We start from the raw sequence: 16,893 nt of genomic DNA, 5'->3' as shown, positions 1-16,893 counted from the left end.
TGTGTTTTGAATAAAGGCAGTGACTTGTAGCATACATAGATGGTGAAAGAGGAGAAAAACTCCACAGGTTAATATATTGATTTTCAAACTTAAAATCTGAAGTACACTTCTAAAAAGAATTCGCAGCATGCACATTTGAACTGTGTTTTCTCTTCAGCACAATGCAGCAGATGAGAAGTGACCCTGCTGTGAAGTCCTTCAGCTGCTCACACACTTGATTGTATTGCCCAAATGTTTTCTTAAACCTGTCATTGCTGCTTGCTTCCTTCTGCAGTCCTTTGTTACTTGAACAATTGCTTCATCTGTAATAACGTTGACATCTCTAAAAAGCTAAATTGCAATGTTTCCTCTTTCAAGCTATCTATTGATATAATACAGCTGATAATCACATCCCAAGTATCCAGTACACACTTGTAAAGATAGGAGACATAGATATTATTTTTCTGGGCACCTAAATTCATGGTATTCAAGACTATCTGTTAGTTAATAGTGTACTAGGTAACCTGTAAATGTTAAAGCTTGCTTGTATATCATATTTTAGTTTAACTGTTCGTCATCTGTAATGGCAGTGTGGTACCATGCGAAATTTTATTTACAATGCCATCAGGACTTGGATGTAACTGCACTGAAAATAGCTACACAGTAGCTGAAATCAACCTGCAGTAAACAGATTAAAAATTTACAACCAATGCTTCCCCTCTTCCCAATCTTGGAGCTCATTAATGATATTGTGGACAAACAGTTTATGATGGAAACAAACCTGAAAACCTACTTTTGTTACATCTACCACATAACAAAATTCTATTTTTGCCCATTTGTTGGTGGATGATTAAAACTCTTCCTACTATTGTAGCTTGAATAGAACACATATAAAGGCTATTTATGAAATAAGCCTTTCTCTGAAGTTTTCAGTTCTTTGTGTGGATGTATAAGATAAAATGAAGTCTTCCACAGTTCAGCTGCAGTTAATCTGAATTTCTTATCTAGAGCCCACAGTTCCTGTTAACCCACCATTACTTAGCAATTCTCCTTAAACTCCCTCTCACAAAAACCTGACACTGGAGTTATCATAGGTTCTTCAATTTTTTGTACCAATTATGTTTGCCACATTGTTTTTCAAAAGTTCTTCAATCTAGCATGTTGTCTGTTTTGTAAATGTTTTCGGTTGTTAATTGCTAGCATCTTCATATTCTCATTTGTCAGAATACTTCATAATCCAGTCATGCATATGTTTTGCATTAGACAGGCTTTTCATTTCCTACATCTTCATTGTTTCTATATCTCACAGGATTTTCTGTTCATTTCTTATTCACAGAGTGATACTCTTATTAAAGACCATTTCCACCTATCTAATGCCCCAAATATTTTTAGGCAGGCTTCATTCTCACTTCACTTCTTGCTGTCTGCTTTGTTTGTTGGTGTTGTTGTAGGTAGTGGTAGTGGTGGTGGTGGTAGTGTGGTGGCAGTGGTTGTCATCATCATTGTCAGTCTGAAGACTGGTTTGATGCTGTTCTCCATCCTAGTTATCTTGTGCAAGCCTATTTGCCTCTGTATAACTACCATATCCTATATTGATTTGAAAGTACTTATCATAGTCAAGCCTTCATTTCTCTTCCCTCCACTCTGTCCTCCATTAACAAATGTAGGATTTCTCGGTGCCTCTGGAGATAGCCTATCAAACAATCCCTCCCATATAAACGTCCTAAAACTTTGAGTCTCCTCCACCATATTTAGTTATTTGCCTTTTTTATGTGTCTTCATCCTCTGTGTCTCACAATTTCAAATTTGGGGCAATATGTCCATTTTGAAATAAATGGGAGCTTCAATTTTTATTCATTCAAATGTTTTAGAAAATATAACAACATGATAAATTTTCCATCCAGTTTGCTGTATGAAAATTGTGAATGTTACTGTAATTGTTTTACGCAGAAAAATATTGTGGGTGGCTTGATGAGTGCAGCTGTTGATTCCTTCGAATTAATAATATTATATTTTAGATTTAATTATACAGACACTGCATGCACTACCCATCAGCCATGAGTTTCAAATGTCCAGCCATAAGGAAATAACAGGTTTCATTAGATCAGCAAAAAGTGATAACTCTGCTGACTATGATGGCATTCCTAGTAGAATATTAAAATCTTATGCTGAATTGATAGGACTACTCTTCAGCTGTCTTTGTAATCAATAAATGACTTGGGACATAATTCCTTCAGACTTAAATGTGTACAATAACAGCCATCTAAGCACACCAAACAAAAAAAATGATCACTTCCTGTATACATCACACTGGTACTATGCAAGGAAATTCATAAGTTTCTTGAGGTATGGAATATCAGGTTAAACCCAGTCACTGAAGTGTTGGTCTCATAGAGCTACCAAATGGTGGATTCTGTTCATAATTAAAGTACACCAGCAGCAAGATGCAATCAATATCTTCACTCCATGTTAACAGTGGTAAGGTTACCAAAGCAGAGCCACTAATGCACAGCCACTAAACATGGTTTTCCAAAATTCCTTCACCAAATAAAATGAACTAAATATTTTAGAATATGAATCAAGAACAGATGCCACCATAAGTAACTTAGAAATCCTTGGTGTAGTGAAGCAGCTAAAATTACTTAATAAAGGTAAGTCTTCTGCACCGGATTGTATACCAATTACGTTCCTTTCAGTGCATGCCGATTCAGTAGTAACATACGTGGCAAATGTATGCAACTGCTCACTTGACTGAAGAGCCATTCCTTAAGATTGGAAAGTTGCATAGACCACTCCAATAATGAAGGAAAAAAATAGAAGAAAGCCACTGAATTATAGACCCATGTCACTGTCAATTCGCAGTAGGATTTTGGAACATATACTGTGTTTGAATATTATAAATTACCTTGAAGAAAATGATTTATTGACTAATAGCCAACACAGATTCAGAAAATATTGTTCTTGTGCAACACAACTACCTCTTTATTCACACTAAGTAATGAGTGCTATTGGTGGGTTTCCAGATTTCCAGAAGGCTTTTAACACGATTCCTCACAAGCAACTTCTAATCGAATTGCTTTCCTGTGAAGTATCATCTGATTCTTGATTTCCAATCAGGAAGGGTGCAGTTTGTAGTAATTGATGAAAAATCACCAAGTAAAACAAAAGTGATAACTGATGTTCCCCAAGGAAGTTCCTAATCTACATAAATGATACATGAGACAATCTGAGCAGCCCTCTTACATTGTGTCATTTACCATCTCTTTAAATCATCAGATGATCAAAAGCAATTGCAACATGATTTAGACAAGACATGTATGGCGCAAAAATGGCAGTTGACTCTAAATAGTGAAAAGAGTGAAGTTATCCATATTAGAGCTAAAAGGAATGTGCTAAATTTAAGTTAAATGGTAAATCACACAAAACTAGAGGCTATGAGTTCATCTACATACTTAGGGCTTGCAATTACAAGTGACTTAAACTGGAAATATCAAATATATAATGTTATTGGGAAAGTGAACCAAAGACTGTCATTTGGTGCCAGAACACTTAGAAGATGCAACAGGCCTATTAAAGAAACTGCCTACACTACAGTGTCAGTCCTCTTCTGGAGTACTGCTGCATGGTGTTGGATCCACATCAGACAAGATTGTTGGAGGACATGAAAAAAGTTCAAAGAAGGATAGTTCATTTTTATTTTTGTGAAATAGAGGAGAGAGTGTCTTGGACACAATGTGTGAGTTGTGGTGGAAATCATTAAAACAAAGCATTTTTCATTGCAGCAGGATCTTTTCACGAAATTTCAGTCACCGACTTTCTCCGCCAATATGAAAATAGTTTGTTATTGTCCATCTACATAGGGAGGAATGATCATTGTAATAAAATAAGGGAAATCAGAGTTTTCATGGAAAGATTTTAGTGTTTTTTCTTCCCACTTGCTGTTCAAGAATGGAACAATAGTGACATATATTGAAGGCGGTTAAATGAATCCACGGTTTGATGAATCCTCTGCCAGGCATTTAATTGTGAATTGCATAGTAGTCATGTAGATGTAGAATGTAGATGTAGATTGTACAGAAGTGTGCTTCTGTTGTTAATGCGCTATGAGGATCTGACTACAATTACTGTAGCAATGACTGTTCAGTATTTATTTTACTATATCTACATTATGCACAGTTCACCACACTATTTAATTTTTTGTTAGCTATGGCATCTCGTCAACATAGACTTCAGTGACACATCAGCAGATGAAAATATATATCATGTAAAGTTACATAAAAGCTTTGTATGATGTAGTAGATAAAAGTAGCATCTGAGCAATGTAAGAGGAAGAGCACTGGCCATTTCAAAATAGTTGCTTTTCCTCTAAAATAGTAGCCAGAAATAATCCTAAAATTATCCATGTATGCACATTGGCATATGTCATAATTTGTTATTAGTGTAGTTTACAGAAGTTTCCTGGCTGTAAAAGGCTCTTAAGGATGTGTGAAGGAATGAAAGAAATTGATGATTGAGCAGGAGATAGGCCAGGTGCAAGAAGCAGTTTGAAGCTGTAGATGCACTGCTAAGATCATAATATGGGAATAATACTGAAAACTGTTGGTAAATGATCACCCAACTCTGACTTCACATTGAAACAAGTAAGTATGATAAAATAATGAGAATAAATAAATACAATAACAAATAAAATACGAAAAAGGTAGATAGAAGACTCATTGGTAGAATGAGTCAGATGAGCCGCACATTGCATTACGTATTCATTTAGTAAGCACAAAAGTGTCATGGGCATGCTCAGTGGCAGATGCTGCAAGAGAGGCATTCTGCATCATGGTACGGTCTACTCTTACAAATCTGAGAAAAGACATTCATAGAAGAGTCAACCAATATATAGCTTCCTCATGTGTTTATCTTTTGAACAGTCCATCAAGATACACTCTTCGCATGAAAAATATGTGATCTCTGTAGCAAAGGGGGTCTCTGGTACACAAAGAACCCTCCACTATACACCATAAGGTGGCTTGTGGAGCACTGATGTAGATGTATATGTAGATGTAGCTGTAGTTGTAGAGGGTCAGTGGTGGTGGTAGTGGTGGTGGTGATGGTGGTGGAGGAGGAGTATGTTGACTATTATTCATACTTCTTTAAAATACTTAATCTGGATGTCAGTAACATACAAATAAAACAATGTTGAAATAGTTTGAATTACTCTGTTGCTTTTATATCACTCAAAATTGATTTTTATTTCAGCTGCAATTATACGTAACAGGATGGCCCCAATTCCACAGGAGCCAGTATCATTTAAGGCAGACCATCCTTTTATATTCTTTATAAAGGAGTACCAAACACAAATTAATATCTTTGTTGGACACTTAAGTAATCTCTGAAGTATTTAATACTACACATAGTAGCTATTCTATGGTGTAAGTTCTGTTAATATTGTTGCAACTTATTTACAAGTAAGAAAAATGGTAAAACTAATGTTGTATCAATGTTTTTATCAAAGAAGCTTAAAATGCATGATAATAAAGAGTGTGCATAAAAGAATGTCCTAGTTTCAATGGTGAATAATAACCATTTAATTTAGATTGTTTATTACAAATGATACATAATGAAGGTAAACTAATCTAGTTTTTCTTATAAATGTTCAATATACACACCTTCAGTTATATGACATGTATCCAAACCAAAATCCAATATCAGAAGTTTTTGTTAAAAGCCCCAGAGTAATTGAAGAAATAGCATCTTCAGTGCTATATCTTAATTCCGCAAAAATATTAGGTAGTGCTGGAATGTAAATATAATCTTTTTAACACCAATGGCAAGGCATATCATGGTGTAAAGTCAGATGAACATGGAGGTCAGTGGAAAATTGCTTTGTCGTATTGACCATTATGACCAATACAACACTCAGGCACTTCGATGTTCAGCCACTCTCACACAAGGAGATGTCAGTGGGGAGGTGCTCCATCTCATTGCCAAATAAAGTTTATAGGTTCACCTTTTAATTGGAATACATCCTTTCTTGCAACATATCCAGATAAATCACCACTGTTATGGTAGATTCAGTGGAAAAAATTTGACAATGCTGATGATGTTGAGACAGGGCACAGAAAATATTTAATTTTGTGGAATCTCTTTGGTGATGTACAATGTCATGATGACTGTTTGAACCCCAGATATGAAAGTAATGGATATTTCTCATCCATGTGTATGAAAAGTTTCTTCATCACTGAACTCCACATGATCAAGAATGTTACTCTTCCCAGTGCAACACGTCACTTGTAAAGCTATAACATACATGATAACCATGTTGCTTTAAAGCGTGTATCAGATGTAACTAGTATGGATGCATATCTAAACATTTTCTTAAACCTCGCAGTACTGTGGAAAGAGTTACTTTCTGTGCTTCTTGAAAAATAATATTTATTGTTTTTAATGAATTCTTATACCAGAATCTATCATTGTTTGAAATTTTTCTGTTAAATATAACCTCAAAATTTAAGTTTTAGTAGTGAACATCACTTTCTGCAACAAATGTCATATTTATATTTTGGAGTTCAGGAGCCTTCTTGCATATCCAATAACTTCAAAAAGAAGCTTGTCAATAAAAGCCAATGACAGTTAATGAAATCTGCATTTAAAAAACTTTTTTGTGGTGGTTATAAAGTATCACTCCCTGCAGCGCACATATTACAGAAAATGCATTGGTATGGCTATGGCTGTGCTGAAAAATATGTTCGGGTTCCAGACCCTACTTATACATCAAAACCTATTTAAAAACGGTGTTCTTAACAGAATTTGAGAACAATCAATGAAAAAATAAATTTCTTCGTGGTCATAAAGTACCATCCCCCACCACCCTCAGCTCCCTCTTGGTAGTACAGGTTATAGAAAATGCATTGGTATTGCCAGGTTTAAAACCTTTCACACTGTCGTCTTTGGCAACTGAAGTTCGAAACTTGTCTCTGAACAGACGGCTTAGGACTAAAAGGGTAAAACACTCTGGCATCGTCAACATACTCTTCTGACACTTTTGGTCCTCCTGTGCTTATCACTTTACACTTACATCTGGCCATTCTGAATTGACTATACAACCAGCAAATGCTTTTGCCACATGGAGGATCACAGTTAAACCTTAAGGAGAAATGCACAGTGAACTGAAACTATAGATTCACTCTTGGCAAACTGCAGAACACAAAATGATTTACATGCGGGAGTCGCCATTTCGCATATGTGATGCTGCAAGTGGGAAAATTACAAAACAGTACTCACACACGTGCTTATCTAAACCTGTTTGATTTATCTTTAATTGTGATCTTAAACTAACATTTTACAATGCTTACATGAGACACTATTAAAATTTACAACTAGGACATTCTTTTATGAACATGTTGCATATTGTAACATTCTTTGTGCTGTTATGCTGAGAAGAAATATAAATTAAAATTAATCGAGAAAAATTTGCAATACAATAAAATTAATGTTTTGGTCACAACTTTGCTTTTAGTATGTCATTGATCCTTGACCCTGGAAGCTTTATTTTGTTCTTCAGCTTTATTTTATTATTCACATTATTATCCCTGTGATAAATAATACAATAAGTTTTGCCTTTCCTGCATCATAGGTATTTTGTTATTATTATTATTATTATTATATCTCTCCTTATTGTACACTGCAATTATTTCTTAAGTCCAAATGCTTTATTTAAAGTTGGTAGTTTTCCTTTATTTAAAGTTGGTAGTTTTCCTGTAGAACAGAACTCTAAATTTCCATAGCCCTACACTAAAATTTGCCCTGCTTGTAATTGAAGAGCTCTGAAAATATTCTCTTACAAGAAAGTGCTCACTGAAAAAAGTACGATAGGTGATTTGTAGCACTTGCATCTCTGTTGCAGCAGGAAGAGTTACAGATTATTTGTGACAAGCAAATATATATATTTAGAACCAGAACACCAGTTACACACATAATAGCTAAAATCCAAAATCATATAAGGTTCTAAACATGAAGAATTTACCAGTATTAATGCTACCGTGACAGTTAGAAAACAGAAGATAAAAATTCCTTGTAACAGATCTTCTGAACCTGGTGTTACTTTCTTTGAAGTATGCAATAAAAGACAGACAGCGAGTAATGTGTAGCAAGCAAATATAGAACTAGGTGTTGATACAAATCTATATAATGGAGAAACATATTTGACATGAGTCAAAATCAGAACCATTTATGGTTCCCAATCTGAAAACGTCCTGACTTCAGTTTACTTCTTTCCTTTTCCCTTTTATTTGCTAGTTGTTATTATCTGTAAAAATTCCGAATTAATAAATGGCAGCAGCACTGTTAATCTTACACTTGATCACTTGATGTTCTGTGTATGCTTACCTTGTCATCATTAAGGATTGCCCCCCCAAGGGGCTCGCCACTCTTTGGTGGGTTCGTGCTTTGCTGCCACGGGACCCCAGCCTTTGCAGCATCATTTCCCTTCCATACTGCATGTCTATCCCCTTGCTATACTTTTCCTCTCCCTTGGGGAACATGTCTGGGATGTTACTGGGAATGTTCCGCATTGGCTGCAGCTGACATAAGAACAGTCTCACCACTGTTTTTTGCTCCCTTTTCCTTTCTTTGTTTTCCTTCCCCTCTCATTCCTCCACTTTGGTGTTTCAGGTTCCTCTTTTTCTTCTTCCTCCCAGTGCACTTCAAGGCCAGCCCATGCATCTGGTGCGTAGCAGGTGACTGGGCTATGCGTAATTCCTAGAATCGGGTCGACAGATAGGGTTCATATGTACCCCTGGTACAGGCCAGGCCCAGAGAGGGGTGATTGCTTTAGCTGCAACCTTCCCAAATTGCCAATTGGTCCCTCTGTCAGGTCTTCAGGAGGTGTGACCTGAGGTGTGGACAATCACCTAAGGCAGGTATGCCTCCTTGTGAAGGAGGCCCCCAGTTGGAAGGAACACGCCATCGGAGATGCTGGCAATCGTGGGGAATTTTCTTGCAATGAGTCAATCATCTTAGCAACCAATGTCTACAAAATGTCAGCGTAATGGGGCTGATGATCCAATGACCCTTCCTGCTGCACCATGGTTCCTCATGGTATCACATACAGAAGACAGTCAGTCCTTCGCCACAGTAAATCCGTTTATTATTCAGAAGAGTGTTCATGCAATTGCTTGCCCTGTGAAATCCTGCTCTCATTTATGGAATGACACTTTGCTTTTGGAGGTTCCTTCTGATTCTCAAGCACAAAAATTGCTTGCCACCTCACTTCTCCACAGCTACCCTGTTAGTGTCGAGGTCCACAGAACTTTGAATTGGTGTTATTTATACTAGGCTGCTCAACAGTCTAACTGAGGCCAAAATCCAATTTTAGCTCTCTGATCAGGGTGTCACTGCCATCCATCGGGTGATGAAAAAGGTAGATTCCTCCTTAGTGTCCACCTGCTTCCGTCCAAGATCAAAGTAGGCTATGAAATTACCACAGTCTGACTGTACATTCTGAACCCAATGCACTGCTACCAGTGTCATCTTTTCAAACACACTAGAACATCTTGTCAACAACCAGCCAAATGTGTAAACTGTAGTAGGGATGTGCAGGAGGGCAATTGTCTGCCTCCTTCTCCCCACTGTATCAACTGCAATGGCAGCCATGCTGCCTCCTCTTAGGATTGCCCTGTGTATCTTGATGAGCAGGCTGTCCAAGAGATCTAGGTAAAGGAGAAAGTGCCTTACCCAGTTACACGCAAGTTACTGGCAAGTCACAATCCCTGCATTCTCCCATCTGGCACTTACAGTTCTGTTCTTGCTACCTCTTGCTCCATGAAGGACATGTCCATGCAGAAATGCAACCAAAAATTCAGCTCTGAGGTTGTGTAATCTCCCCCTTTCAAGGTAGTATTGCCATCCTCCTATCCAGCTGTGCAACAAGCCATCAAACCCTTGCCTCAAGGGACGAAGCCACCAGCTACACAACCGGTAGGCCAGAAAGGACAGAAGGAGTACTCCCATGAAGACTTTCTCCATCCCTCCAGCCAAACAACACCTGAGTCTTCCTCTAACCAGAAAGGCTCAAAGAAGTCCACCAAAGGCAAACTGTCTTCTCCTTCACTGACTCAAAGAACTTCTTTGACTGTGTTGCCCCGTGATACCTAAGCCCGGCTGGCCTCCATGTCGTCAGTGTTCACCACTAACCATTTTTCAGTGCTGAACTCCACAGACCGACAGCACAAGCAAGCCAATGCTTCTGTGGACCCCGTGGAGCAGGATCTTCCTGCTTCTGTGCCCTGTAGCAGTGACCCTTCACAGGCTGTCACTCGGCAGCCGCTGAGGTGACACCCCTACATCTCTTCTTCATCATGACTCTCCTCCAATGGAATGTTCGTGGCCTTTGGTCCCACAAAGAGGATTTATGGCTTCTTTTAACATCACAGCATCCCCTTGTATTCTGCCTTCAGGAAACGAAATTGCACCCTCATGATCGCTTTGAGCTTTCACATTTCTTCCCTGTTCGTTTTGACCTTCCCCGTGAGGTCGGCATTCCGTCTCATGGGGGCATCATGCTGCTCATATGGGATGACATTCATAGTCAATCAATCTCCCTGCCCACCCATCTTCAAGCTGTTGCAGTTTGCCTTTTTCTTCCCCTCCTGATTTTTTTCCCTCTGTACCATTTATATCACTCCGTCATTCAATGTCACCAGGGCAGACTTCTTTCAGCTTACTGGGCAGCTAGCTCCCCCTTTTCTGCTACTCGGTGACTTTAATGTGCATCATCCACTTTGGGGTACGCCCAGAACCTGTCAGAGGGGTGCCTTCCTGGCTGATCTTCTTAATCAACACAACCTCTTTTGCATTAACACTGGGGCACCCACTTTCCTTTCTGACTCCTCACTCACCTATTCCCCTTTGGACCAATCCTTCTGCACTGCCCAGTTTGCCCATCATCTTGAGTGGTCCGTTCATTCTGATGCCTACCAGAGCGACTATTTCCCATGTGCTATCCTTTTGCGACTACTACCACACCTGCGTGCAAAACCCAAATGGCAGCTTACTAAGGCCGCCTGGTGGCTTTACTCTTCCCTGGTGAACTTCGAGGGCAAGATTTCCCCAGTTGTGATGACCAGGTGTAATGTCTCACAAACGTTAACCTTACTTCTGCAGAACTTTCCATTCCTTGCACTTCCCCTTTACCATATCGTGTCCCAGTCTCGGTGGACTGAGGCATGGCGCGATGCAATTTGTACACGGAGAAGTGCTCTCCACATTTTTAACCATCATCCTACGATATTCAACTGCATTCATTATAAACAGATCCATGCAAAGCATCATCACATTCTTCAGGATAGTAAAAAAGCTAGCTGTATTTCATTCACTAGTTCTTTTAACAGTTCCGCCCCTTCCTCTTGTGATGTGGGCCAATCTTCGATGACTCTCTGGGACCAAAATCCATTCGCCATTTTCTGGCCCTTACAGTAGCAAATGATGTTATCATGCACGCTGTTGCTATCTCCAACACCTTGCGCCACCATTTTGCGGAAGTTTCAAGCTCTTCCTACTATCACCCTGCTACCTCCATCAGAAACGAGTGGAGGAGGCTCAGGCACTACCCTTCTCTTATCAGAATTGAGAGTGCTACAATGCTAGCTTTACTGTGAGGGAGCTAGATCATGCTCTCAGTTCATCACAATCCTCCATCCCAGGTCCACATGCTGTCCACATTCAGATGCTGCAGCACCTTTCTCTTGTGGGCAAGCACTTTCTGCTTGACACATACAACCACACCTGGGCAGAGGGCACATTTCCCAGACTTTGTTGTGAAGCCTCCGTCATACCCATACCCAAGCCTGGTAGACAAAAACCTTCCTTCTAGCTACTGCCCCATCTCTCTCACCAACTGTGTTTGCAAGGTGATGGAACATATGATTCATACCTGGCTGGTATAGTGGCTCAAGTCTCACAATTTACTAACAAATGCACAGTGGAAATCCCAGACAGTGGCCATGTTTTTTGATTTGGAGAAGGCCTACAACAGATGCTGGAGAACTGGTATCCTCCGTTCTCTTTACATGTGAGGCTTCTGTGGCCGCCTGCCCTTTTTCCTTCAGGAATTTTTAAAGGACTGAGTTTTCAAGGTGCATGTGGGTTCTGCCTTATCAGACACATTTATCGAGAAAAACAGTGTGCCTCAGGGTTCCATCCGGAGTATTGTCCTCTTTGCTATTGCCATTAACCCTATAATGGCCTGCCTCCCACTGCGTATCTCTGGCTCACTTTTTGTTGACGATTTTGCCAGCTATTGCATTTCTACACTGACCTGTCTCACTGAGCGACGTCTTCAGTGGTGTCTTGATAGTCTTTACTCCTGGAGAATCAAGAATGTCTTTTGTTTTTCCACCGACAAAACCGTTGGTATGAATTTCTGGCAGCAGAAATGGTTTCTTCCACCATCTTTACATCTTGGGCCTGTTGCCTTTCCATTAGTTGAAACTATGAAAATTCCTAGGAATCATGCTCAATAGGAAACACTCTTTGTCATCCTATGTGTCTTACCTGGCAGTCTGCTGTACACGGTTCCTCAATGTCCTATGTATCCTCAATGGTACTTCCTGTGGTGCCGATCGAACCACACTCCTCCATTTGTACCGGTCCCTTCTCTGTTCGAAACTTGACTATGGGTGCTTTGTTAATGCATCTGTACATCGATCCCTCTTACGCCATCTCAACACTATCCACCACCGTGGCATCCGTTTGGCCATTGCACTTTTTACATTAGCCCAATTGAGAGTCTGTATGCTGAAGCTGCTGAAACACCACTATCCTACCGCTGTGACTTTCTCCTCAGCAGGTACACATGCCATTTGCTTGCCATGAGTGGCCACCCATCCTATGCTTCCTTCTTTGATGATCCCTTTGATCACCAGTATGGGGCATGTCCCTTATCTCAGTTACCTCCTGGAGACCGCGTTCAGCACTTGCTCCAGCGGCTTAACTGCACACTAAACTTCAACTTTCCCGGTGGGCATGAACCCTGGACCACCTTGACTTTGTGAAGTGGCCCATGTTAACCTTAGCCTTCATTTGCTTCGTAAGGACACTACTCCAGCCTCACTCCATCACTTCAGCTTCACGACCTTCGCATGAAACATTGCGATAGTATACACTGATGGCTCTCGGACTGACCGTGGGGTCAGGTGCGCCTTCCTCATTGGTGCCTGTGACTTTCAGTATTGGCTTCCGGCACACTGCTCAGTATTTACAGCCAAGCCCTTCACCTTGTATCAGGCCATGGAGTACATCCGGTGACACAGACTTTTCAATTGTTTCCTCTGCTCACACCCACTCAGCACCCTTCGAAGTCTATATGTGCTGTACACCACCCCTCCTTTAGTTCAACTGGTCCAGGAAAACTGTTACTTGCTCACTCTTGGTGGAGTCACTGTGATGTTTATGTGGGTTCCTGGTCATGTTGGTCTGCCAGGAAATGAGGCTGCTGACACTGCTGCCAAGGCTGCAGTCCTCTTACCTCAGTCCACTAGTTCCTATATTCCCTCCACTGATCTCTCGTTGCCATCTGTCAGCGGTGGTGTCTCTTTGGCATCACCAATGGTCCTCCCTTCATGGGAATAAGGTCTGACTTATTAAACCTCTCCCAGCAGCTTGGACAACTTCCTCTCAGCCATTCCGCTGGGAGGAGGTCATTTTAACTCAGCTGCATATTGGACACTGCCTTTGCAGCCATTGTCATTTGACAAGTAATGCTACCCCACTAATTTGTACACATTGCACCCAAGTTTTAACTGTCTGCCACTTGCTGACGGAATGCCCATTTTTGGAACCATTTATGTTCCCACTTGGGTTTTCATCTGAGTTATCGGCCATTTTAGCAAATGACGTGCAGGCTGTCGACTGTATTTTATGTGCATGCTGTCGACTGCATTTTACTTTTTCTCCACCAAAGCAATATGGCAAATGCCATTTCAGTTTTAGTTTTGGACCTCCATTTCTGTGTGGTGTCTTTTTTAGCCCTTTCTCCACATCCCTGTTTTTAGCTATGTTCTCTTATGTCAACTGGGACTGATGTATAGTCGTTTTTTAACTCTTCTCTGTCTTTGTGTTCTTTGTTTGGACTTGGGCATGTATGACCCCAGTTGTTTCTTGTGTCCTAAAGCTAACAGTAGCCTTTGTTCGGACTGGTGATGCTTCATTAGGTGGCCTTGAAGCTTTTCCTGAGAGGGACATTATTGCATTCAGGGCATGGAGTATTGGTGAGGTACATAATAGGAATTATGGTACTTCTTGTCTCCACATCCCTGTTTTTAGCTATGTTCTCTTATGTCAGCTGGGACTGATGTATAGTCGTTTTTTAACTCTTATCTGTCTTTGTGTTCTTTACTTTGGACTTGGGCATGTATGACCCCAGTTGTTTTTTGTGTCCTAAAGCAAAACAAAACCAAATTAATGTTTGTATTAGGATTAAGTAATTTACAGTGAGTGGGGAGGATGTATTTGTTGCTTATGTTTGGAAATAACATACAGAGTTTGCGTACAAGCAACTCACTGCTTGTAGGTTAGCAGCACATACCTGTAACTACATACATACTCTGTAAAGGAATTGAATGGATTAGCAACAGTAGGAAAGAATAGATGCTTCTAACCATATAGAGGCGACACAATGAAAACAATTGATAGAAATTATTCAGCTATCAGACTACATCCTTCATTGGATGTTAACAACAAAACTCACATAAATTTACATAAGTTTAAAACACACACACACACACACACACACACACACACACACACACACACACACACACACACACACACACACAATTTGTGGCCTTGGAAGGCTGTGTGGGGGAGATAGTGGGCGAGGGGGGAGGGAGGAAGAAGAGACAAGTAAAAAAGGGGAAATTACTCTTCAGGTGCAGTGGTGTGATAGAAGACTTGCATAGGACTGGAGTGGTAGCAGGATATAGGTGAAGAGCAGCAAATGTTGAGGCCACAGTGACAATGAGAGTGGAGGATATGTTGCAGGGAGTGTTCCCAACTTTGCAGTTCAGAAAAATTGGTGTTGGTGTGAAGAATCCAAATGACACAGACCGTGAAGCAGTCATAGAAGTTGAGCTCATTGTGTTTGGTGGCAGTCTCAGCAACAGGGCAGTCCCATGGTGTCTTGATCATAGTCTGGTGGTGACCACATGTATGGAAAGACAGCTTGTTTGTCATGCCCACACAGAATACAGCACAATGGTTGCAGTTAAGTTGGTAGTCACATGGCTGCTTTCACAGGTGACCATGCCTTAGATGAGGTACGAGATGCCTGTCACAGAACTCGAGTAGGTGCCAGAGGAAGGATGTATGTGATGGGTCTTGTATCTAGATGTACTGCAGAGATATGAGGCATGGGGCAAGGGATCAGAAGCAGGGGTGCAATAGGAACAGACAAGAACATAACGTTGGTTTGTGGGCAGCAGAATACCATAATAGAAGAAATGGGGAGGATAGTGGGAAGTATATTTCTCATTTCAAGATATGATGAGAGGTAGTCAAAATCATGACAGAAAATATTATTCTTTTGCTCCAGTCCTGAAATTCCCATGGCAAGTCATTAGATCTACCATGAGTTTCATCTGCCTACTGTTCAAGCCCACAATTGCAGAATTTCTCTTAAAACATGCTTTTGGTATCATTAGCTTGCCATGCATTTGTTTTTCGATTTTAGTCCAATATTCTATGAGCTCCCTCCTGATCCAGCTACATAATTTAGATTCCACCATTGCCTATATTATGGTTAAGGCAGGTTCCATTCCACCAAATGGATATGTTGCCCCTGCTCTGGCGAACTTTTCAACTTGTTCATTACCATGGACACATGGCACATTTGCCTTGTTGCTGTCTCCTAACCACACAAGGGTATCATGGCATTCTGCAATAATCTTTGAACTAGTCACAGGGGCTGACAGATTTTTTAAAGCTACTTGTCTGAATGAATGTTACAATTCTTGTAACACCTATACATATTTACCTCTCCAAACACTCTCATAGCAAATATTTCCACCTGGAATGTTACACCCAGCTTTTATAGAACTACTGTTCTCCTTAGTCAAGGCTGCACCCACCCAATACACCAGCTCCAGCACGTTCATCTGTTTTGGACACCTACATAATACTCCACAAACCACCTAATGGTGTGTGGTGTATCTTCTCAGCATACCAGACTGCGTCACCTGAACAGATTCCTGGTTCTTTCTTTCACTGTTCTTTCTCCTGTAGTTAATTGAAGCAGCTGGAAAGTACTGTATTTTCAGCTGGAATTTCCCTATGTTTAGCACTTTCATTCTGTTAGTATGGGATTCTGTAATTCCTAAGGAACATCAGTTTTTACCAGTTTTGAAACTGTACAACCTCCATTGTAACTCAAAGATGTAATGGGGTATTTCAAGCACAGTCTCCAATCCAACAATGGGAGAGCTGCTTCTTTCACCCATTATGACATGGTAGGATGAAATCTGCAACTTTTTGAGCTCCTTAGCATCCACCTTCTGTTCTCCTTTGTACCTCCATACTTTAGCCCTATAATTTATCATATACCTTTTTATAGACGTGTAATGCATTGTATTCCTTTGGGTCTAAGACCTCATTTTTTCCACAGGCCCTCCTAGCTCACATAAGAGCACATTTTGCCTTGCATCCAGGGTTAATACTAGGTTCTTCACACCACTCTACTGCTAGGATTTTGCTGAAGAGCTTAAAGTTCCAGTGCTGCACCAAATTTCACAATGTTCAAAGTGAACTGTGCCATTGTTCTAACAGTACTTCCAAATTTGCGTAGGCTATCACCAAATCATATGTGTGTCCTTGACAAATATAGTCCTTAGCATTTAGCTTCTTTATGAGCCCTTCCACCACCAGGTTCACAGC

The 16,893-nt window shown here is 40.4% G+C and overlaps 1 protein-coding gene across 6 annotated transcripts in view; it reads left to right on the top strand.

Moving 5' to 3' along the window:
- The window catches only part of LOC126335405 (leukocyte elastase inhibitor-like), a 195,773-nt gene that overhangs the window by 154,116 nt on the left and 24,764 nt on the right, over nucleotides 1-16,893 (top strand). For 2 of the 6 annotated variants that reach the window (XM_049998672.1, XM_049998666.1), the window contains one exon: nucleotides 5,227-7,474. The exons of 3 other annotated variants lie outside the window; for them this stretch is intronic. In XM_049998672.1, coding sequence (XP_049854629.1) covers nucleotides 5,227-5,363 — 137 coding nt within the window. In that variant the 3' untranslated portion in view covers nucleotides 5,364-7,474. Of the gene's footprint in view, nucleotides 1-5,226; nucleotides 7,475-16,893 lie in introns of those variants that run through there. One more of the 6 variants, XM_049998670.1, reaches the window with a different exon arrangement.

The sequence above is a fragment of the Schistocerca gregaria genome, chromosome 2 (assembly GCF_023897955.1).
Source record: "Schistocerca gregaria isolate iqSchGreg1 chromosome 2, iqSchGreg1.2, whole genome shotgun sequence".
In the NCBI taxonomy this organism is placed as follows: Eukaryota; Metazoa; Arthropoda; class Insecta; order Orthoptera; family Acrididae; genus Schistocerca; species Schistocerca gregaria.
The sequence above is the reverse complement of the archived record's forward strand: the minus strand, read 5'-3'. Positions and strand labels throughout refer to the sequence as shown.